At 37.0% G+C, this 24368-nt stretch overlaps 1 protein-coding gene across 9 annotated transcripts in view; it reads right to left on the reverse strand.

Annotated features, from left to right (window-relative positions):
- LOC127985674 (rap guanine nucleotide exchange factor 6) overlaps positions 1–24368 on the reverse strand; it is a 69706-nt gene that overhangs the window by 16204 nt on the left and 29134 nt on the right. For 8 of the 9 annotated variants that reach the window (XM_052587722.1, XM_052587723.1, XM_052587719.1 and 5 more), the window contains 10 exons: positions 16667–16795; positions 14683–14860; positions 13401–13537; positions 11822–11980; positions 7895–8047; positions 5974–6138; positions 5783–5890; positions 5156–5359; positions 4957–5065; positions 3209–3452 (listed from right to left, as the gene is read on the reverse strand). In XM_052587722.1, coding sequence (XP_052443682.1) covers positions 3209–3452; positions 4957–5065; positions 5156–5359; positions 5783–5890; positions 5974–6138; positions 7895–8047; positions 11822–11980; positions 13401–13537; positions 14683–14860; positions 16667–16795 — 1586 coding nt within the window. Of the gene's footprint in view, positions 1–3208; positions 3453–4956; positions 5066–5155; positions 5360–5782; positions 5891–5973; positions 6139–7894; positions 8048–11821; positions 11981–13400; positions 13538–14682; positions 14861–16666; positions 16796–23925; positions 24365–24368 lie in introns of those variants that run through there. The other variant, XM_052587726.1, reaches the window with a different exon arrangement.

A 24368-nucleotide genomic window follows, 5' to 3' on the forward strand; every position in this document is an offset into this window, starting at 1 on the left:
TTGATTTAATAAAGTTTACATTTACTACATTAATTTCTACTGAAAAATGAGACAAAAACACAGTGGAAGATATGCATGTTTTGCAGTGCATGAAACATTTAATTAAGAAACATAACTATGAGATACATTGAAAGTTAAGATTTAGATAAATTTCTAATTTAAGACCTTTTAGGCCTTAATTTGTGGAAGGGTGAATTGAGGCTTTTTAAGACCTGCAGAAACCCTTCACATGGACATTAAGGCCGTTTTCACACTTGATTGACTGAACGGGATGAGCCAGACCGAAAGTGGATTTACAACTGGTTAACATCATCCAGAAAACCTTAAGTGATGTCAAAGGAAAAGTGAAGATGCTTTAGAGAAAGTCTTGGAGTAACAGAACTGATGAATCTTTTTTCTGTTTACACACGCATTCATCTGCTGCGATGTATACGAAGAATGTGAGCTGGAGAAATGCTGCAAAGTAAAAGCTGTGATGCTAAAAGCCTCCGTGTGAAAGCATTCTAAACAGACACAAACAAAGAATGAACACACACACAATCAATGAATGAGACACGAGGCTGAGATGGGCAAACGCAGCAAAAGAAGGGCAAGAAAACATGAGGTCTCAGACGAGAGGAAACAGGGCTGTCTCATGGGTAAACTCCACGCCAATCAATCGCTGACCTTTACACAAACACACCAATTAACATGCTTCTGTCTCACTCTCAGAGCAAAGAGAAAACACAGACTCGACTCCATGACATCATCCTCATCAACACATCTGATACTGCAGGAAACATCATCACAAGTGCACAAAGATCACCCCAAACTCAGATACACGTGTGCAAGCCCATTCCCACCACAACAAAACACCTGCTTTAGGAAATCACAATCTGAATTAGGAGATAAAATGTAAAATGACATTCTATACCATAATTATGAGATAAAATTATATACCAAGTCAAAATTATGAGATAAAAACTCACAAGATAAGCTGAAATTAAATACTATATCTTAATTATGAGATAAAAAGATAAAGTTATGAGATAAAACAAAATATTCAAAGTCAAAATTATGTCATGACATACCATGTCATAACTGTAAGTTAATAAGCATAATGAGATAAACGGACATACGAAATTTAGACATTTTAGTCATGACATGCTGTGCCATTATTATAAGTAAAAAAAAAAGAGATAAATTGATGTACTAAGTCAAAAACTATAAGACAAAAAGTCACAAGATAAGTAAAAACTGGCATAATTATGAGATAAAGTCTGAAATAGATAGTTAAAAAAGAACGAGGTAAAAGTCAAATCATGATAAAGTACAAATTCTGAGTCTGAGAATAAATATGACATATAAAGTCATAATGACAGCAGTCAATTAAACTTTTCATGTTACATGGCACTATATTAGACAGGCCACATTGTTACATACGTTTAGAAAAATACGGTAATGTTTTATTAAAATAAATGAAACACTAATTTCATATATATATATATTGTCTTTTCAAAAATTCAAGCACTTCTTCATAAATTTGTTTTCCAGGATTTACGTTTCAAAACTCCATTTCGATTCTGAGACTGAACATTTCGGGATTGCAGAAATGGGCTTCCGCACACATGAGTATCACACACACGGATGGAGATTTATCGGAAAGTGTGTGTGAGTAAAATCAGACATACCACACAGTCAGAATATTACCAGAGTATTACACTAGAATGGTAGTAGTATATTATGGTGTCAGGTCCTGTGACAAACTGTGCTGGTGATTTCACAGAAACAGGAAGTGAAAAGAATGACTACTACACAGGAAGTGTGACACTGCACTGTTCATCTACATAAGGAAAACATGTTGACCAATGACAGACAACACCTAAACAGGCACGACATGAGACAACTGCTCTCTTCCTCATCAATTCCAGCTTTAGTCAACATGTTAGAGGCATGTGATATCGGTTATGTGGAGCTGGGTGACTCCAGTCAAAAATCCCCAAAGCTGTATGTGAAACGTCATGCTCTGATTGGCTACTGGAAATGCTGTGCCTGGTTAGGATGTGATGCAACTCCTTATGAACACACAGGAACCGTGTCAATGACGTGTGTTGTGAACATGCACAATAAGACACCTGGGATGAGGATGAAACAACATGAAACACAATGTTCACGCAAACGATCTCTTCTGGCAGTTTGTGCTGCACTGCTCCCAACATTATGCCTTCATGATTTTTACATAAGAGAGAGAGAGAGAGAGTGTGTTGAGCAGGTGTCTCTTACCCAAACAGTCCCCTGTGCAGTGAAGCAGTCATAAAAACAGAAGACACGTGACGTCAACTACTACAAGCATCAAGCACTCAGGTGAAGCATGAACACAAACACACACTCACACTCCGTCACACACACCTACACACTTTTGATAAAAGTGTCTGCTAAATGAATAAATGTAAATGTATAGTGTTAAATAGATTTTAGTTATTATTCTTTGCATTATTTTAAAAACACAGAAAACAACAATGGATAATTTACCTTAGGTCTTGAAAATGAAAGGAAACTAGAACTTTCACACGGTGTACAAACACGTGGACTTTATGAATTGTTTAAGCCACTTAATTATATATGGTTTATAAACATAATTTTAAACATTATGCACTTTTTTCAAAGATGTGTTATTTTATTGCTTTGAATAAATGCATTAATAATGTTAATAATAAGTGCATTAATAATATTTTACTCGATGCACCTTCGTGGCCTGAAAAAAAGAGTAGCCAAAAGTTTTCAAAAATCATTCCTTTTAAATTTGAATATTGATCATATTGATAAGTACAAAATTCTAATTTAGTTTTTCAGCTATTTTGACAGCACTAATCTGAACACATAACAGCAGTGAAAAATCAGCTTAACTGTCATGAAAATAATAGCACAATTCTTTAAGTCTCTGATTTATGACTGTGGGATGAAATATAAGTAAAATGTTTTCATGAGCTCCAGTGGTGACCGGGTTTCAATCGTGGAGACACCAAACTGACGGACGGATGGAGGTCTTTTTAAACTCTGTGAGAGCGTGAGAATGTCATGCAGTGAAACGCCTCAAGAGACACTGAGAGTGATGGAGGAATGGTGTCATGAACATGTCATGGGGCGATAAGCAACTAATGGAGGCTCAGGAGAGGACGTGAACTCAACTAGACTCTAAACCAACATCCACTCAAGAACAAGTCTTTACCTGAAGGGCTTCGGAGGCAGGATGCTGAATCTGGTCTTCTCCAACATCTTACGGATCTTGTTGCGTCCTCCAGACACTGTGTTGGCCTTTAACTTCTTGCGGCTCTTGCTGTCCGAGGGGAACTCCAAGTCACCGGGCAGATCCGGGATAGAGAAGCGGTTGCTCTTCCTCTCCTGAATCTTAGGGATGTGAGGACCGCCGTTCTTCTTCTCGTTCCTCACGCGGCTCTGAAGCTCTTTAAAAACTGTGACAAAGTCAAAATCTTGGTTACACTTCAGTTTGCACCTATTAACTATGAATTTACCTCAATAAACTCCCAATTTGCTGTTTATTAATAGTTAGTGAGATAACTGTAAAGTTTAGGCATGGGATGGATTAAGGGATTAAAAAATCCTCATGCAGAAGTACTAACAAACAATGTTAGTAAATGCATACTAATAAGCAACTATCTAACTTTGAGAATTGGTTCCTCAAGTAAAGTGTTACCAAATGTATTTATATACAGCTTTTCACAATACACCGGGTTTGTAGCAGCTTTATAGAAAGTCATACTGTCTTAATGTCATAATGCATAATGCATCACTGCACACTGCGCATGACACAAATTATATCACCAAAATAGTGTACGAGTGCACTCGTATAATGTATATAGTGAAAGTAATAAAAGCTTATATTATACATTTTAACAGGTATAATTAAGTGTGGAAATAACTGAAGGTAATATCTGTTTGCTAAATTAAGCCAACTAACATGATTCATATTATTACTATTATAATAATTTTGTTTCATTACCCAATATAAATTTTTTTTTTACAGGTGCTATGGAAATATAGGTATCAGTATCGGTATCGGTATCGGTATCGGTGATTACCAAAAATGAAAGTATAAGTCTTGCTCTGAAAAAAGTGATATCGGTGCATCCCTATCTTTTTTGGATGTTACCTTTCAGATATTTACCATTCTGTCTGTGAGTATAAAAGGTCAAAGATCAAAGTGCACAACAAACGGAGTAATCGTCTTCCAAAATAATCAGTCGATTGTGAACTGCCTGAAATGAGTCGTCAGTGATTGTGTCACTCTCATGTCTAGAAGACACTGTTTTCTGTGCTGTGAAAGCAAAACCACTTTTCAGGAAGAAAGGATGAGGATGTGAAGAGTCAGTGGCTAAATGTATTTTTACACTGATCCTTGAACGGACTGTTTCAGGCGCCCGTTCTGTGAGAACAATGCAATGTATATTATGAGAAAATAAGTGATGTTTAACCACGACTGCATGTTAATCTAATATAAGAGGACCTCCAAAACAAAGGACAAAACAAGCAAACATGCTCTTAAACTACAATGGAATCACATTAACTGAATAAGCTGTAAGATGCATATCAAAAAGTAATTTGATTGCTTTTAATACAACAGCAATTCGAACTTTCATTGTCATAAGGGATCGTTTTAATCTTCTGCACACATGGGGTGGAAACCCTGCTTTATTAGACAAATGTTTTTCTAAATGTTTGTGATGCTTCAGGGGTTTTTTTGTTGCATTTAATTAAATTAGCAGCTACTTATCAATCGGACTAGATGCTTCCACAAAAATACTAAAAGAATCCTATTCAAAGGCAACTTCTAATTTTCTCAAATTCAAGAAACTGTCCGAGATCAGGAAACTATTTCAACACCTCATAGCATCTGTCAGCCAATCAGCAAGAAGAAGTATTGTGATATAAGAACGATCTTTATGTTCTGTGACGTACCGAATATGTTGGTCTTCACAGTAAGAGAGAGGTGTGTGTTGTTCTTCAAGATATCCATGGCTTTGGAGTACGAGATGTTCTCAAAGTTCTGCCCATTGATCTCCAGGATCTGAGGACAGACGAGGCGCATTGTGTTCATGCTGAAATATTTATACGGTGAGTGTTGTTCAGTGCAGAGCAGAGCTCCTGTAATCTGTACCTGATCTCCACGCTTGAGCCCTGCTTCTGCCGCTTTACTGTCCTCCTCCACAGTCTCCACGAAGATGCCGAAGCTGCGCTCGCTGCCGCCCTGAAGGGTGAAGAACAGCGGAGACTCTCTGGACGGCTTCTGCAGGGTGATCTGACGACACTTGGCTTTAGCAGCACACGCGATGTTCAGCAGACGCAGATGACCCTTCATTTTCTGAGACACAGTCCAATGAAACGCATATTTAGGAAATATATCCACTCTCGTTTATACATGATACTGTACATATGCTCCTTATCTGGAAATATTCTGGTACTGAAATAGCTGCCTGAGAGGCGTCTTGAAGATAGCCACTCAGTGAAATAACTAGCCTTGAAGGGGTTTTAATAAACCTTTATTGTGCTTTAAAGGTCCCCTGAAGTGCCTGAGTGAAAGATGTACTTAAGTCCTACCTATGTGGGTCAAAAAGTAACTTTTATAATATAAATGGAGTATATATACTATAATATATTTTCATTCAACCAAAAAGTTTGCTACTTTTCCAGGTCTAGAAAACCCTATTTTAGGATTCCCTGATATGTCAATGTTTTTACTCGACTGTAGGAAACCTGTCTGGGTTCGTCTGATGTCGACACTCACCGAGGAGTCCAGTAACTTCTCGAAGTCCTCCAGGAACTGAGTCATGACCGGATCGCCCTCAAAGTCGTTAAAGTGATTGTTTACCCACAACAACACGATTCTCGTCACCTGCCAGATCCCAAAATATGTCATTATTTACCACAAAAACAACACTGTAAGGAACAGAGAGACTGATGCACACACATACTGACCGTGTCTCTGAGACTGTCCACTTTGAACCATTCCAGAAGTTTCTTGCCCACTTCCATGGGGCTGGACAGGAAGGTGCGGTACGTCAGGAGGAAGTCCTCAATGTAAGTGGGATCCACCACTGACGGCTCCTCCACCAGGTGCATGATCAGACGCTCAGGTGTGCCCTGATACAAACAACACAAGAGCACATGATAGAGAGCACGCATGCAGACAGGAACCTGCAGACAGGGAGGTTTCTATGCGGATGCTAAGGTCTGTTACAGTGCTGCGTTACAAATTGATTTAGTTTGTTACTGATTACAGATTACATGATGAAAATTGTAGTTGTTAACATATTCTAAATCCCCTTTCACACTGCACATCGGACCCGGCAAATTGCCGGAACATTGCCGGGTCACCTTCTGTGTGAAAGCAACCACGTCCCGGGATTGATTCCGGCATTGAACCCGGGTCTGGGACCTAGTAACAATTTCGGGTTCAACCCGGGATGAGCGCTGTGTGAACAAAAGCCAGATCTAATGCCGTGTCGAAGTGATGACATGCGTTATCACGCGACTCTTTTACCGGCTGTTTTGAAGGAAGATCAACGTTCGCGATGAAAACATATGTGAAAACTGTAATGAAGCAGAAATTAGTTAGTTCCTCACTTTCCGCGCTGACGCCGAGATCTGCCGGAATGGTAGTGTGAAAGGGGCTTAAGTTACTCATTTTAGGAAATGTATTACTTACTATTAAATGTAACATACTGACATCAAAAAGCTTGGAGAAAGAGATTATATTTAATTTGCATTAATAACATCATAAAATGCATTAAACATTAGATTACACCGGGAGTTTCCCAAACTGGCTTAATGTAAGGACTGCAGTGGGACACTTAAAACACTTATGTTATATTTGTTTATTCTTGCATGTCAGTTTGACCATAAACCGATATCAGAGAAATGTAAACATGCAAATCGTTATATTATTGGAATAGTAACCTTTCCTTATTTTTATGATTTGGCTGACAGGGAATCCCTGCATTAAATGAACAAACATTAATAAAGACAGAAATAACATTACAGGCCCAAAGTCTTCCAGGTCTGATAGACTTCTAGAATCAAGAGTAACTGAAGGTCCCTGGATATTATGAGCAGTCATTGTAAGATGGGAAGCTCTGCTTCATTCCAGACAAATGGGGAACGCTCAGGCTGCAAAGTCCAGTCTAGTTTAACTCGCACAGAAACCCAAGCCAGCATGGGTCAATAGGGTAAACTACCAGACTTCACCGTACTTCTCCAGCTGATTAATCACAGCTTATTAAGACATTACATTTTGTATTACAAGTTTTAGAAATGTCATGTTTAAATATATAAAGGAGACTTTATCTAATTAAATTATGCATGCATTCATTTGCATATATTTCCTTGCATAAATTTCTTGTATCATTTTATTGATATATTAAAGGTTTTTGGCACAGAGGATTTTGGATTCATCTATTTATCACTCCGTGGATCAAAAAATACTGTCAACAGAAAAAAAAAATCCTCTTCAGGTTTTAAGGAATAAAATGTTAAATACAGTACATCAGGTGTTATATACATCTATGAACAAGTTTGTTGTATGTAAGTGCTGCTGAAATGGAGAAATAGCTCACGGCCTTCAAAGATATGTACTGAAACTGAAATATACAGATATAAAGATAAAGCATAAAAAGTGTCACGTTAAGCCAGGTTTTAACCCCTATATCTGATGTGATCAAGGGCGATCTAAACCAAGGCTTTACCTCAGGTTAGTGTCTCGATGTGATGTTTCTTTTTCAAACGTCATTTGATATTTTTGCCACATCATTTTGAGCAGCATTAAACTGACAGCTGACAAGATCTTACAACAGCAGCCCAAAACAACGATCGATTCTAAACTAGAGTGACTCTTCCTCACCTTAATGACGATGTGGCCCTTCCTGGTGCCGCTGCGGTCCAGCTCTCGGTGCTCCTTCACCATAACGATCTCGCCCTCCTCTTCCTCCTTGTGCGTGTTCTGCTCCACATGGTTGAGGATGCGGCAGTAGTCCTCTTGTGCGATGCACACAAACTGGTCCACAACAACATGAGGAAGAGCAATGAACTGATAGTAGAGCAGGAGGTTAGTCTGCACCACACACGGATACTCAAAGCACCAACTCATGAGTGGAGCGCACTCAGTGCAACGTGTGTAAGAGGATGTGCGTGAGCGCCGGACTCATGGCGCAAGAGGAAGTTGAGGTGGAGACTTTATTTTAGGGAATCAGCGGTGTTGCTATATCAGGAGGCATTTGCATTCGGACCCTGACCATAGAACTGAGTGACACTCCCAACTCTGATTGAACTCAATGAAGTGTGAATATGAAGACATTTAACAGGACATGACCAATAATCAGATATAGATAAACTGTCCCGCAACATTTTATATTCCTATCTCTTGGACATTATTATGCACTGATCTGTTTGTTGTTAAGTTGAAACCGGCGCTAGTCAAGGATCAATCTTAGGACCCTTTCTGTTTTCAATTTTTAATAAATGATTTGGATAGAGATGTTCAAGCCAAATTACATTTATACGCTGATGATACAGTGGTTTACACCCAGTGCAGGAACTTCAGACTGCATTTCAGGAAACACATTATTGAGTCTAAAACTGGTTTTAAATACACAGAAAACAAAGTTATGGTCTTCTCAAAAGCTCGAGCACAGCTACTCGACAATTGTTGCATTCTGTCATTAGATGGGAAATCAACTGAGAGAGTGTCTTCATACAAGTACTTGGAGATATAGATAGATGATAAGCTTTCCTTCAATTAACATATTACTGCTTTAGTTAAGAAGCTTAAAGTCAAGCTCGGTTTCTATTACAGAAACAAATCTTGCTTTACTTTAAGTGCTAGGAAGAAACTTGTGGAAGCTATTTCTTTTATGCCTGTAATTGATTATAGAGATATATTGTACATGCATGCTGCATTTTCCATCCTGCGTCATGTAGATTCAGTTTACCATGCATCACTACGATTCATAACAAATATAAAGTCTCTTACCCATCACTGCATTTTTTATGATTTAGTTGGATGGACATCACTTAAAATTCGTAGACCACAGCACTGGTATATCTTTATTTATAAAGCTATACTTGGCAAATTTCCACTGTACCTCTGTAACTCCTCTCTGTTTGCTCTGGTACCTATCAGCTACGCTCCTCAAAGTGGTTGCTTTTTAATGTGCCACGAGTTACAACCGAATTGGGAAAAACTGCCTTAGGGGTGGAATAATCTACAAAAAGAGCTAAAGTTAGAAACCCCTTATGTCCATAAATGAATTTAAAACTACTGTAAAGAGTGTTGTGATGGAGACAGTTCTTGTTTTTCTTAAGAGTCTCATTGTGTTTTATATTTTTATTTTTTATATTTATCGTGAAAATCTAATTTGGTGTTTGTTATGTATGCATTTGTTGTGATTTGGCTGCTAACTTGGCCAGGTGTCTCTTGTAAAAGCGATTCTGTATCTCAATGGGACTTCCTGGTTAAATAAAGGTATAATAACTAGTCAATGTCAAACTGTTTGAGATGGCCAATCAAGTCAATTGTTCACAGATGTTAAGCACGATTTCCAGTGTGATGCCTCAAAGTGTATGAAATGTACGCTTCATGACAGAAATATTTAACACCTGACAGTTATATACAGTGATGCAAACTAACTGACTTTGAATTGAAAATATATCACTTTCATGTGTTATATTTCATATGTGTTTCCTGTAATGTAACATGCAACTGAATGCATCATTAGAAAAAAGAAAACGTTACATTAATGCATTAAGCAGACGCTTTTATCCAAAGCTCCTTGCATTGCATTCAAGGTTAGGATTTTATTGGTTCATGCATTTCCCATGGCCTTGTTTATTATTTAACTTTCAGTCAGTTCCTTACACTAAGCTATTACGTGATTTCAGAAGATTTTAGGATGCAGCTTCTTCAAAATTTCCAGGATTATTCAATCATTCAGGTTTGGATAAACTTGAGGGTTAGTACTTCTGCAAACATTTTATTTCAAGAAGAAAGGAGGATGTTGATGGAAACTGGGAGGGTTTGTGAAACTGAGAGTGTTTTTAACATGTGCGTTGTGATGCAGACCAATGAGAAGTTCACAAAGGTGGTTTGTGCTGCACATTTAAAGGGAAAGTTCACATAAAAATGAATGTTCACTTATGTTGATCCAAATGTCAAAGTTGTTTGGACCCCAATGACTTTCAAAATATCTTCCCTGCTTTTGTATTTTTATGTCATAATAGAATTTTGACTTGTCTGAAAATTGAATTTTTTTATTCATTATTACAACTGTTAGTTTCGACTTTAGTCATAATTTTGTCTTTTATCTCTCAAAATTTGTTACTTTTTATCTCATAACTGTGACAGTGTGTAATGTTTTCAGCATTATCTCAATTACAACCTAAAGGGATAGTTCACTCAAAAATGAAAATTCTGTCATTAATTTCTCATCCTCGTGTCGTTCCGAACCTGTAAGACCTTCTTTCATCTTTGGAAGGAAAATGAAGTAATTTTTGATTAAACACGAGAACTCTCTGACCCTCCACAGACAGCAAGGGTCCTACCACGGTCAAGGCACATAAAACTAGTAAGGACGTTTGTTAAAATGGTCCATGAGATATCAGGAGTTTTAAACGTAATTTTACGAAGCTACTACTAAAAAACGTTTTGTGTGCAAAGAAAATGAACCACAGATGGCTTTACTGGTTTGGAAGCACGTATTTAATATGACATTATTTTGACTTTTTATCATTTCATCAAGATAATTATTTCATAGTACATTGATATAATTCATCATATACATGTGTATATATATATATATATATAATTTCTATTTCATAATTATGAAATGGTATAATTTCAGCTTTATCTCATAATTACGATTTAATGTCATAGTTTTGACTCATCAATCATACATAGTATATCATAACTCAACTTTATCTTAAAACTGACCATTTTTATCTCATAGTTACAAGATAATTATATCTCATAGTACATAAATATAATTTATTTATAATTCATGTGTATATATATATATAACTTAGTATGTCTAAATTTTTTATTTACAATATGATCTAATTAATCGTTAATCTTAATTAATGCATTAACAATTAATATTGAGTAATAGCTACATTTGTAAGTGAAGTCATTAATCTATGTTAAAAAAAATACAGCTATTAGTTCAATTAATAACACAGTTGCACTTTTTGATTTTAACGTGTTATTAAATATTTAAATTACTTAAGTTTAATGAATATTAAGAAGAATTGTTCATTGGCAGTTAATGTTAATTAATAGAGGCAGCTAATGTTAATTAAGAGCCTTAATGTAGCCTAAAGTCTGACCAAACAATTAAAAATCTGAACATTTTCAATGGCAATTAGATATTAGGTAGTCCAGTAAAATGTAATTTTTTTTTTTTTTTAAATAAACAGCCTATTAAGTCTAAATATTTCAGTATTTGGTCGATATGCATCTATACGCTTTTAGAAAGCAGTGCAGCTGTTTTGTTTACGCGGTTTACAGGGTAAAAGCTGTATTTCTGCTGTTTAGCGCCATCTGCTGTCAGAGAGTGAATGTGCGCTTTCATCTAGACCGTCTCTCACGTGTACTGCCATGTGCATCTAACTGCGCATGCATCTTTAACGCAGCATATAGCGGTGTTATGCACTGTGACCAGTTGATAGGGAAACTATTATTATAATGCATTTAAAAAAAATCATGACTTTGCATCGCATAGTTATGATTTTCTTCTCACGTGGCAGAAATGAGTTTGCATGCATGCTCTGCTCTCACCTGGCAGTCGTCTCCTTTTGTGCACACAACCCCGTTCATGAACTGTCTGTCTAGAGACGGCGAGATCCCGAAGCTGTTGCCCATGCACAAGATCTCTATCCGGCCGTCTCCATAGCTGATCTCTACAGCACCATTCAGGATCACGTACCACAGGTCCAGCTGCAAACACAACAGTGCACTATGATCACACAACAGACGTCAAATTAGCTTTATGCATGTCAGATCGGCTGTTACAGACGCTGTCATTGTGGTGAACAACAGTTGAGGTGGCCTTCCATGGATCATGATAAACTCAATAAGAATTCAGCTAACAGCAGAAATAAATGCGACTCTGCATGTCTCTGTGCAAATGAATGGCTCAGTTTGATCTGATACACGAATTCAAACACATTATCTCAACAGCTGCTCTGGGAGTCACTTCACCAGCTCTTCACCATTTCATTTGAGAAAAACTACTATCAAATACATACTGAAACTGAAAGACCTTTACATCAACCTGTCAAAATAAAAGTCCAGTTTAACTTGAAGAAATTATGACAGAAATATATTAACAATGTATACTAAAATCTAAATCTCAAGTTATAATAATAATACTTGTAATATCAAACAATCAAGGAATTTAACTTATACAGTTACACAGTTTGGTTTTGCAGCATTTTATTTGATAAAAAAATAAAAATGCAATGCTTGTTGTAAATTATGTTTTCATTAAATTTTACAAGATTAACTAAAGTTTTATTAATGCATTAAATTAGACACCACTTTAAAATAAAGTGAATCATCCAGTAAAAAAATAAAAGTGAAAACAGAATTTAGGAGGTAATAAAACAGATGTCATGGGGCCCTAAATTAAATTGTGAACAGTTTATCTTCACATTCATTCACAATGAACATGGAAAGCATTTCCTTCCCCATTATTTACAAATGTGTGTCGTGCTAAATATTCATATTGTATGAAGTGGAAATAAACATTGGGATAATATTTTTTGGCCATATCGCCCAGTCCAAAAAGATAAAGTTGCTCCGTTCAGTGTGTGTGTGTGTGTGTGTGTGAATCTGCTGAAATATCTTGACCTTTCCTTCCACTCCATGTCTTTCTGTCTCCTTCTCATCAACACAGAAGTGTGTTTGTCTTGTTGACCTTCACAGTAGCCCACACACAAATAACACGGCTAAATGTCTCTGTGCGCTTCCCTTCTCAGCTCCTCTCTAAACTCACTTATGATGTGCTTCAAAGAGTAATTATCAACATAATTGCTCGGTTTCATTACAGACTGCTCAACTTAACACAAAACAAAGCACACAGTGTCACCACCGACTCTTCTACGCTTCTTTCTCTTAATCACGGCTATGTGTATGAAATCTGCTTTAAAAATAAACCGACCTGGTCTAAAATAACAGGTCTCTGAATAAAGGAACGCCAGATCATCACAGATCAATGTTTGGTCAGTTTTGGTGCCGTCATATAGACGTCTATTTGTTTTTATGCCATACATCTGCATTTAAACAAGGCTTAAATTTAATCGATGAAAGCTACCAGCACTACTAGTACTAGTGATGCTCTCATGCATGTCTCTACCTGCTGTTTGTCCTGAAGAATGATGGTGCCTTCCTGTTCCACCACCTCGAACATCATGACCCGACACAGCTCCCTCCTGACGGACATGGTCATGTTAGCGAAGGCCGGCAGCTGATGCATGAACTCCAGGAGCTGCTCTGTAAGAGACATGTGAGTGAAAGTGTGATGTCTGCTTGTCATTTGGACTAAAAAACACAAGAAGTGATTACTGTGAACGCAGTACATGAACTCCTTTAGCACTGTTTGGCATTGTGACATTTTTGATTTTGAAGAAAGAACAGTAAAAGAGGGTTTCTTAAGGTTTCATGAAAGTAAATGTAAAACTTTTTAAAGAGTTTTTTTGAGACCAAGTAAAGAAAGTTTGAGAAATGACTTGAAGGGAACACAATGCGTCAATGTTCTCCAAATATAAAGGTCTGAAGAGCAGGCAATGAGCTGAAGTACTAATAATTCAAAGTTTAAAAATAAATAAATTAATAAATAAAATAAATAATAAAAATAAAGTCTAAGCTTAATAGCTTATAAAAAATTTAATTACAAATATATTTTAATAAATGATTAATAATAGAAATACATTACTTTCTAACAGTCTAATAAGTCTTAACTATCACTTTATTACTTTTTATCAATTTAACACATCCTTGCTGAATAATAGTATTCATTTATTTATTTTTTTAAATGAAAAAAAAAACTGACCCAGACTTTTAAACGGTGCTTTATATGGTTACAGAATATTTATATTTTGAATAAATGCTGTTTTTTAAAACTTTTTATTCATCAAACAATACAGAAAAAATTCAATTTCCAAAAAAATAATAATAATAATTTTTAAGCAGCACAACTGTTTCAACATTGATAATAAATCAACATATTAAAATGATTTCTGAAGGATCATGCGACACTGAAGACTGGAGTAAAGATGCTGATGAAAAATCAATAAAATAAAATATATTTTAAAGCATATTAAAATAGAAAACTGTTATTTTAAATTGCAATAATATTTCAGAGTGTTGTTTTTTTCTGTATTTCTGATCAAATAAATACAGCCGATTTAAAGGATGTTTAGATATATGAATCCGAAAACAATGCAAAAATACTGAAGACGACATTCATTTCATGGGTATTAATTTTAAGCAATGCATGCACTATTTAATGACTAGCCTTTATCAATCTGAGACTTTCTGCTCTTTTTTAGGCCTCAATTTGTGGAAGGGTGAATGTGAACTGAATATCAACAGAAACCCTGTTTCCTGTTCTCTTCATCAAGCAGCACGAGCGTTACCGATGTCGTCATCGGTCCGATCCACCGCATCCTTCTCCAGACATTCTCGCACCAGATCTCTGCCCAGAAGAGCCTCAGAGGAGCGCTCGATATCTTCATCCTCCTCCTCTTCCTCCGAGTCCACAGGAGCTTCGGGCAGGCCGGACAGATCCACGTCTCCCATCTCGCTCTCGGTGGCCTGCGGAGGAACAAACAGCATTGGCTGCGGCTGCTCAGTTTTAGGAAAGGCTTCTGTCCCATGCTTTCACTGCTATTAAGCACTTCCTTTCTCATTAATGTCAATCTAATCTCTGCGAAGAAGGGACTTTTGAGAAACTTTCACGAGATTGACTGCTTCTAGCGCTGTGTTTGCATGCTTTCCTGTCAAGAGCTGCATGTGAAGAGCTGCAGATATTAAAATGCATCTCGTAGACTGTGTGTTTATTGGCTTATAGTGCATGTGTGTAATGAAGAGGAATGAGTGTAACATACAGAAGCTGTTCTGAAACAGACATCAGACATTTCATTTATTAAGTACATTAAATATTTTACTTGTGTTCTTTAATCCAAACCTATGCATAGTCAGCAGTGTAAAATTACAATGTTAATGCACATTATGCATGCACACGATGCGATATATAACTCACAAGAGTAGTTTGTTCTCCCAAATCTCACATGTGAACACCAGAGGGAGTCGGCGCACTCCTAATGCATCTTCCCTTTCATCTGAATCTTATTTAATCATAAACTTCATATTCACTGTCAGGATTCAGACTTAAATCTGATTCTGTAAGTGTTGTCAAATATCTAATTTCACCAGTATTTAAATCATCACATGCATTATGCCGTTCAAATACATTTGCACATAATCAGTGAATGTACATATATGACTGATATCATTCAGTATTTTCAGATGAGCAGAATTATGAAAATCTTATTCTTCTGTCAGTGGAAATCTAATTCTTCATTGTGTATTTCATTGAGAAATCCAGCTTGTTAAGATAAATGTGTCTGAAAGGAACTGCAGATCGCGGAGCTGAGACAGGAAGGACAGAAAATACACAAATTACTGAGAAAGTCAGAGAGGAACCAGAACTCAGAGCGTGTCACAAGCTCCTTGTGTGTGTTTCATACAGAGACTCCATGTGATGTCTTCTTTTCATTTAAACTTATCAAACATAAATGCTGACTGAATTAGAAAACATATGGCACTATTACACATTACTTATTTTTATTCAAGTGTGGCATTTGTTTTTGCGTGTCACAGACAGCGAACAGTTTTTCTTCAAATGTGAAATATGTGAATATATTTTCTTGGATTTAACTATACGGAGGGAATAATATATATTTGAATGCTTTTAAAATATCTGTTTGGTAACACTTTACAATAAGGTTTATTAGGTATCATCAGTTAACTACATTAGTTAACATGAACAATACTTCTACAGCTTTTATTATTATTAGTTAATGTTCAGTTCAGTATTTACTAATGCATTATTGAAATCACAAGTTGTGTTTGCTAACTTTAGTTAATGCACTGTGAACTGAGATAAACAATGAACCATTCTATTTTATTTCCTTACTTTAACAAAGATTAATAAAGGGTGTAATAAATGTAGTGTTCATTGTTCATTCATGTAAAGTGTCATATTTTTCAAAAAAAAAAAAAAAATATATATATATATATATATATATTTATATATACACACACACTCACGTATATTGGTAAATATACAAATATAAAAATAAAAAATATATTCACATAAATATTTTTTATTCTATTTTAGAAAATATATTATAAAAAAAATATTAGAATTTTATTTTATTTTTATTTTTTTGCCATATGGGAAAGTTATTTTTCCACAATTTAAATACTTAAACTGTGAGCTCAAAATACTGATTCAATAATTAGTTTGATCAATTAAAAATGCTCACAGAATTTTAAATTATTTTTAAATTGAGCACTGAGCGCTCTTCAGGTGATCAGGAGAAGAAGTGGCTGTACCTGGTAGATGTCTGATAGGCTGCTGCTCCCCGAGTCACTGGCGATGCTGCATCCTGATTGGCTGGGCGGCATGTGCATCTGCTGGTGGGCGTGGTCTGTCAGGTGCATCTTGCTGAGGTCACCAGGAAGCTGTGCAGACAAGACAGGAAGTGAGAAATGCTGAATTGAGGACATCATTTACAGTGCAGCTGATGAGTGACCAGTGTTCGCCTTAAAGAAAATCAAAGAGAAATCAGATCTGATTTCTGTGCATTAAGATATGCAGTGTAACGCAGTCTAGATTTCCTTCCTCTATGTTTCTGGGCAGCAGCAGTGCTTTGCAAAAGAAAAAACAATACTAAAGAGCAAAGATAAGGATATTGGGCCCCGAGAGCCAAAGCAGCTGATGTTTCAGAAGTTGCCCAATTAGATATGAATATATATATATATATATATATATTTCGATACCTGTGTGACTAAGAAAAGAGACTGTATGGAGATTTCAGGGTCTCATTTTTAAGTCATTTTTTATATTTTGCTTAAAATATAGCTAAAAACAAACAATATATATAATAATCCAAATGCTCTCATTGTGAATAGAAAAAAAGTTAACAATTCACTTCAAAACTTTAGTTGTCTTTCCTTGCCATCTGCTAATAATTTTAAGTACAACATTGTTTACAAAGAAATGCTCTTAACAAGCTGATTAATCATGCTAGATGTAGATGAAATGAAAAAAACTTTTAGTCACCAAGCAGGTATATTAGATCGGTCAAAGTCAAATGTGTGACAGGATAAAAATAATTCATGCAAAAGTCATTCTCGCTTCCTGCAGTGTTTGAGCAAAATTGTTTCACTGTTTGTTAGAATAAACACCATCATCTGATGCTCTTTCCATTTATAGCAGGGGAGAGAAGAAACACACACACACACATAGAGCAGAAAGTGTTTGAATCAAATGCATACCATAAATGACGATGTGTTACATCTTTTCTTACATTCTTCCATGTAACATCACCACGTGGTTGATGAAGGGTTAAACAGAGGAGCTTTAGATGAGAGTGCATGTGTGTCAGGCCTTTCATCCTGTGAATGAGCCGGACGGACAGCTGTGTAAAGGGCATCCGTGATTCCTAACAGAGGCATAAGGGTAAACGAGAGGCGCTGCTAATTGCTGGCTCACACGAGGGTCTCTCCCCAGCGCCTCAATTAATGATGACGGGAGATTAAATATGAATGAGCCAGACTCCAGGATTCACACACCACTGACGCACTGATGCACGCTCACCTGGATGGAAATGCATGGTATTCACATAAACAGTGTGTAATCCTCAAAGATATACACACTGCGGGTACTTAAGAAGGAAGATATGTTTTTATGAGGAGGCTTTATGGGACATTGTCCTTGTGGGAACTCCACTGAATTATTCATGCGTCCCACCACGCTCACGTCTAGACTAGATAACATCCAGACTGACCAACACTTCAACAGGACGATGTGTGTGTGATGCCCTCCGTGTTTTCTTCCATTTAATAGGTTTGATGATAGCAATGGTTTAGTATTAGATTAAAAAAAATGCCCTCAGATGCCAGTGAAAACAATATCCTGGGCAAATGCTGCCCTTAATAAAACAGTAAAAAGGGTAAAACGGCAGACAGAGAGTTTGAAAGCAGAAATGTCAAGCTGCATTACCTGAATTAAAGTGTAAATAAAGTTCACATGTACAAGTTGAGCAGCCCGTCACAGTTTCAGAATTAATAAAAATAAAAATTGCACTTCTCATAACAACATAATGTCTCTATCCTTGTGTTGTGCGATATCACTTTGACGAAGTATTTGTCATAAAATCTCATTTATAAAACGTTTTGATTTACACATGGGCAGCTCATGTTTTCGGCATCTCTGAACAGCTTGATTCACAGTGGTATTGTTATTATTAGAGGTTCAAGTGCGTACATTTTTGGCTATTTTGGATTTTTTTGAGAAACCTATTTTTGGGAACTGGTCCTAGGGTTTTACACTCAACAACAATAAAAAGAGCAGTACAATTATGTGGACTGTCTAGTCCAAAAATGATCAAAAAATATTTTGATACTTTGAATTTTTGCATATGGACAACTGGGTCATTTAAAAATATGGTCTTTACCTTGTGCACCAAAAAGCCTAGGAATACTAAAGGAAAACTCAAAACTTGACAAAATCATGCAAGTTAATGCATCATATGATTCTAAACAAGCATGCACAATTTTATTGAGATCGGGAAAATATTGGCGCTATAACAGCTAAAATTTAAAAAAACATATACATATACATACATATATATATATATATATATTCCTGCAGTAAATTCCCTGAAACAACCATTATAACCACTAGATGGCAGAAGAGGGGCACTAATGGGCTCATTCAACTCACTTATAGGTTTTGCTTCTGGATTTATATTTAGACATTATAAAATCACTGATACACCATTTAAAATCATATTTTTTTATAGATTACCACACATTAATGAGCCCTGCAGCATGCAGCTATGATCAATTCAGCGCATGTTTAATCTTATTACAGCAAAGGAGAGACCCACAGCACACGCATTAAACTGATCTCCCCAAACCAACACAAGCACCCCTAAACACAGTATTACACTAGACATGAGGAGAATGCACTGCTACTTTGCTAAGTGATAAGTATGGAAACTGGGGGACCAGAAACTGCTTACCAACATTATTCTAAATATCTTTTTTAAAGAAACTCGAACAGGTTTGAAACAACTTCAGGGAGTGTAAATGATGTCAGAATGTTTATTTTTGGGTGAACCATCCCTTTAAGGGGCTTCATTTATTGGAAAAAGAAAACTACATTTTACAGTAAAAACAACTTAAACATCTAAGCAACTGCATAGCAATACCCCAGCAAACACCTACAACAACTCCTCACGCCAGAACGTTTTTGCATGGGCACAACAGACGGACAGATGGTGTGTTTGTATTTAAGAGAGTGCTATCCAGGGGCAAACAAGGTGCCAACCTACACCATGTGAACACTGTGAACAGAGCATTCATATGGCACCCTGCCCTGTCCGTACGCTCCACAAGCAAAGCACAAGCTCTTCCTTACAGAGACACTCGATGTCAGACCCCCAACCTGAACACACAATCAACTGCATGACGTCACGCATTAATGGCATGATTAAAGCTGATCCGATCCCATCTGCCTTCACACAACAAGTTTAGGAAGATCAAAAGCTAATGATTCGGGATGGGAATCACAGATGCGTCCCGAACACACCGAGTACACACAGCATGTGTCTGCTGTGGAGGTTTTATAAAGGCAACACTGTCCTTCTATGGATGAGCGAAAAACCAAGCGTATATTGATGGAAACAGATGAGTATAATGGACACTGTAGAACTGAAGGCCAATGTTTAACTGAGAAAACCATGTTCCTAATGAGAACAGGCTTGTCTTTCTGCAATGGGTTTTATAGTTTGCCTTGCTGCTGTTTTGAACTATTTAGTCAAAAGCATCACTCTTTACAAGTAGAGTCGTTTCACAGAGCAAGCAAAAGACAACTGACTTTAAAACGAATATTATTCCAACAGATGCTGAGAGCTTTTAGCTGCTCTATCTTGGGAGGTTTAGGGTGTCAGGTGGACAGGAAGGTTAGACGATTGGGATCAATACACTCAGCATTAGCCTCGACACGTTCTGTTCCATCGTTAAATTATGAGTCAAGGCAACTGCTGCACTTTGAGAGAGCAGCTTACCTCCACTTCCTGTTACACACCAGATCTGAAGGAAAATCTATGAGTGAAGGCGTGACCATTGGAAAAACACAACAACAACAAAGGTCAGAGCTTCCAAAATTTTGGTAAATAAGAAATGGTGCATGTACAGAAGTGTAATGATGGATTCACATATCACGACTGACTCTGACTCGGAGGCTAACCTAATGTGTGAAGTACAAGCAGGATGGGATTTCTGTTAAGTCATGTATCAGATTTCCATCTTCACATGATTACACTGCAGTCGCTTCGTACTGAAAGTATTTATTACGGGGAACTAAAACTAACATGTTCTATCTACTATTATTTATTTGTATACGTTTTTGTTATTTTCTTCCAAGTTTAGCTTGATGTACTACAAGATATTAATCTGCAATAAAATATATATATATATATATATATATATATATATATATATATATATATATATATATATATAAACTACATAGAAATCAAACAAGGCTAATAAAAATGGCACAAACACACAACTAAATTATGAAAAATGTAACCAAAATTAACTAAAATTATTTAAAAATGGAACTAATCAAATGTATACCTTGAATGCAATGCAGTGGAAGTTACTCTGGATGTAAGCATCTGCTAAATTCATACATGTAACTGCATATAGTAGCTTTTTGTGAGAAACCGACTAAAATGTAAATATTCTTTGTCATGTTGGTTTTACTATTTTGCAAGTTGTCTGAGCATTACTGCCAAACTAATTCCCCTATTATTATTTTTAAATAACAAAGATATATATTACGCCTACACATAGCAATAAAACAGTGCTTTATTTAGGTGTATTTAGCAGAAGCATTCAAGAAATTGAATGAACAAATACAAAAATAAAACACTATATAAATTGATTCCTAAACAGCTGCATTACATTTCTTCAGTTAAGATCAGTGAGAGATTTTTCTCTTTATGTTTTGTTGTTTTATTAACGTTAAAGGAATAGTTCACCCAAAAATAAAAATTCTGTCAGCTGTCTGTTCATTTTGTCATAGTGTTTAATATTTATACCACCATTTACTCACTCAAAAGTGGTTTTTGGATCTATCCCTGACAGTAATGACAGTAGGCTGCATGTTTAATAGGCGTACTGTCCCTTTAAGACCTTCATGCAGCTAATATACAGGCACGTATACATTTTTCTCTCAACTGTTTACTTTAATTTTAGACATAACCAACTGTGTCTACATATAAACCTTGTGTATCTTGACAGTATTTGCTCAAATGATAACTTAATTCAATAATAAGGCACTTTTTGACAGGTGCTCAGAAAAAGCACAGGTCTGACCACCGTACGAATGAAACATTTAAAAGCACATGCAAATAATGAGAAAGTAACTCTACTGCTGAGCTAACACTGCTGTGAATGCATGTGGTGCTGTACAGTATATGACGGAGCTGATAGACTGAAGACTGTCAGTCCAGGCTCTTACTAGTCTTCTTGAGGAGAAAGCCTCCAACAGGACGTGAAAGCACCTGACATTCAAGAAGTTAAACCCTGACACTCGTCCATGAACAGGATAGAGGGAAAATAGCTTTCAGAAGGCCTTTAATAACACGGCCAGGCGGTGTCTGCCAAGTTCAAAGATGGCCAGACCCCGGGACACTAATGGAGCTGGAAAGTGCAGCCGAGACACAAAGCTGAAGGCCAATTATCGACTCATGAATTATGAATGATGGAGATCTTCCAGTTTGGAAATATCACAGCAAGCCTCCTGAACGTCAACTGTAAATCACGAATGGAGAGGGAAAAGAAATGTATGTTTGAAGACAGCAAACAGAATCAAAAAGAGAAATAAATGACGGAACAAGAACCGTTCAATGATACGATTCGTATCGCGATTCGCGAGCCCTAGAAAATAACGTGACCTTTGAACTACTTACATTGTAGATTGACAATGTAAGTCATCAGAGCCTTTCACTATATTAAAGTCCCTCCAGGATTTCACCCTTTTTATTGTGGCAGAATTTTATGCACATTTTGGATAGCAGTTTAGTCTAGGGGCCAGTTCTTAATATTAACTAGCTGTTTATTAGCATGCATATAACTGTCATATTGGCTGTTTATTAGTGCTTATAAAGCACATAATATCTTATTCTACATGACCATGATCCCATAGCAAATCTAACAACTACCTCACTATTAATAAGCAGCAAATTATGGGCTTATTGAGTAAAACTTAGCTTAGTTAGCTATTAAAAGTGAGAAATGGTCCCCAAACTAAAATGTGACCACATTTTATATAATTAGGATACCAATTAAAAAAACGTGCTCTTTGTCAATGGCCCCTAATGTGTCAGTAACTTTAGGTCGTATCTGCATTTTTTTCATGATTATTTTTATCTAATCATCTAATTATGTAGGATTGCCATAAAAATACATTATTTTGTTGATATTGTGTTGCGTTCAACAATGACAAAACGAAAGTGAATTATAATTTGCTTATATTCTGCTAAACTCCATCTGTGCATCACAGAAGAAAGCAGGTCGATCGGGTCTGACAACACAAGGGCAAGTCAATTATGAGATTGAGTTTTCTTTTTAGACCTAGTCTACCAAATGCATAAAACACATACAATAGTCTCAGTGTTTACAGTATTAGTGAATGAGTAACAGCCGAGTGAAAAGTGAATGTGCACAGACGCCTGTGAGCTTCATAATGAAGGCAAACACCAGGCAGACACACCTGTCACACACATTCACATCCAGCATCAGAACTAGAGCGGCTTCCTGTCATGAATCATCACTGAAGAGACTGCATGTGTCCAGCGACCGCAGATCAGACACGTGCTGGTAAAGTCTGGGCTTGACTGCATGTTGAAACAGAGTTTGGTGAACTTCTGATGCAATTTATTCTGTCTCCGGCTCAGAGGTGGGAAAGATCCTCTATAAATCCATCAGAGCACAAACGCATCTGATTTAGCATATTATTCTTCATAATCATTCATAATCAATGTAATAGATTTTGACCACTGTGTGACACGCCCACTTTTCACCATCCAATCAAATCCATCGTTTCTCTTATTGAACGTGTGCTTTGCTTAACATGCATTCTATTCTTCGGCAGCTTGACTTCGTGATGATGAGTGAAATCGTATGACTGCGATGCTTTCAGAATATTGTTCTGTTTATTTGAGCGGGTTTGGGGTGGGACTATCAGTTTGACTGAACAATGGCAGATGGGGAGTGCTTGGGAAACACTCAGAAATGACATAGAGACACAGACGTTCACGTACAGTAATATCACCTGACTGACGCTCAGAAATGGTGAAACTGTGTCATCCACACATCTGACTTCTGACATTGACTGCATGCAGGATATTCTGTGAAATGGGATGCATTCAAGCCTTCACCGATTCATGAGAATCAGGGAACTGTCTCTGGCGGCAGATGCATGAAGAAAGAAAAGAAAACCGCATGCATATCCACAGCAAAGCATCAACACACACGCAGTCAACAGACACCACGTATATGACATCACTTACTTTGGAGGACCACGGCTGCAAGCAGTTGGCATAGCAGCGGACGAGGAAAGCCATGTCTCAATAAGAGAGGGAAACTTTCCAGCGAACGAGAAAAGCAAGAGCGAGTTCCTCTGAGAATCCAAACGATAAAAAAAACACTCGACCTGGCCGTGATGTCAAAGAACGAGCGAATCACGCAGTATCCATGTCACCAGGGATCGCCAGAAATGCGCTTTCAATTCTGTGCACTCCTACAGAACCCCGTCCAGACCCATCAGCACCCCACAGACTTCCTCTTCACACGAGCACAACTCCAGGAGTGCAGAAAACTCTTCTGGTCCCGCGCTGCACTGGAGACCGAGCCCAATGCAGACGCTTTCTGGGGAGTACTGCAGAATCCGGCTTTGGGGTCCGTCCCGCTGCTTCATCCAGCCTCCGAGTGTGCATCCCTGGCTGGAGACTCT

The sequence above is a fragment of the Carassius gibelio genome, chromosome B21, assembly GCF_023724105.1.
Source record: "Carassius gibelio isolate Cgi1373 ecotype wild population from Czech Republic chromosome B21, carGib1.2-hapl.c, whole genome shotgun sequence".
NCBI classification, from domain to species: domain Eukaryota; kingdom Metazoa; phylum Chordata; class Actinopteri; order Cypriniformes; family Cyprinidae; genus Carassius; species Carassius gibelio.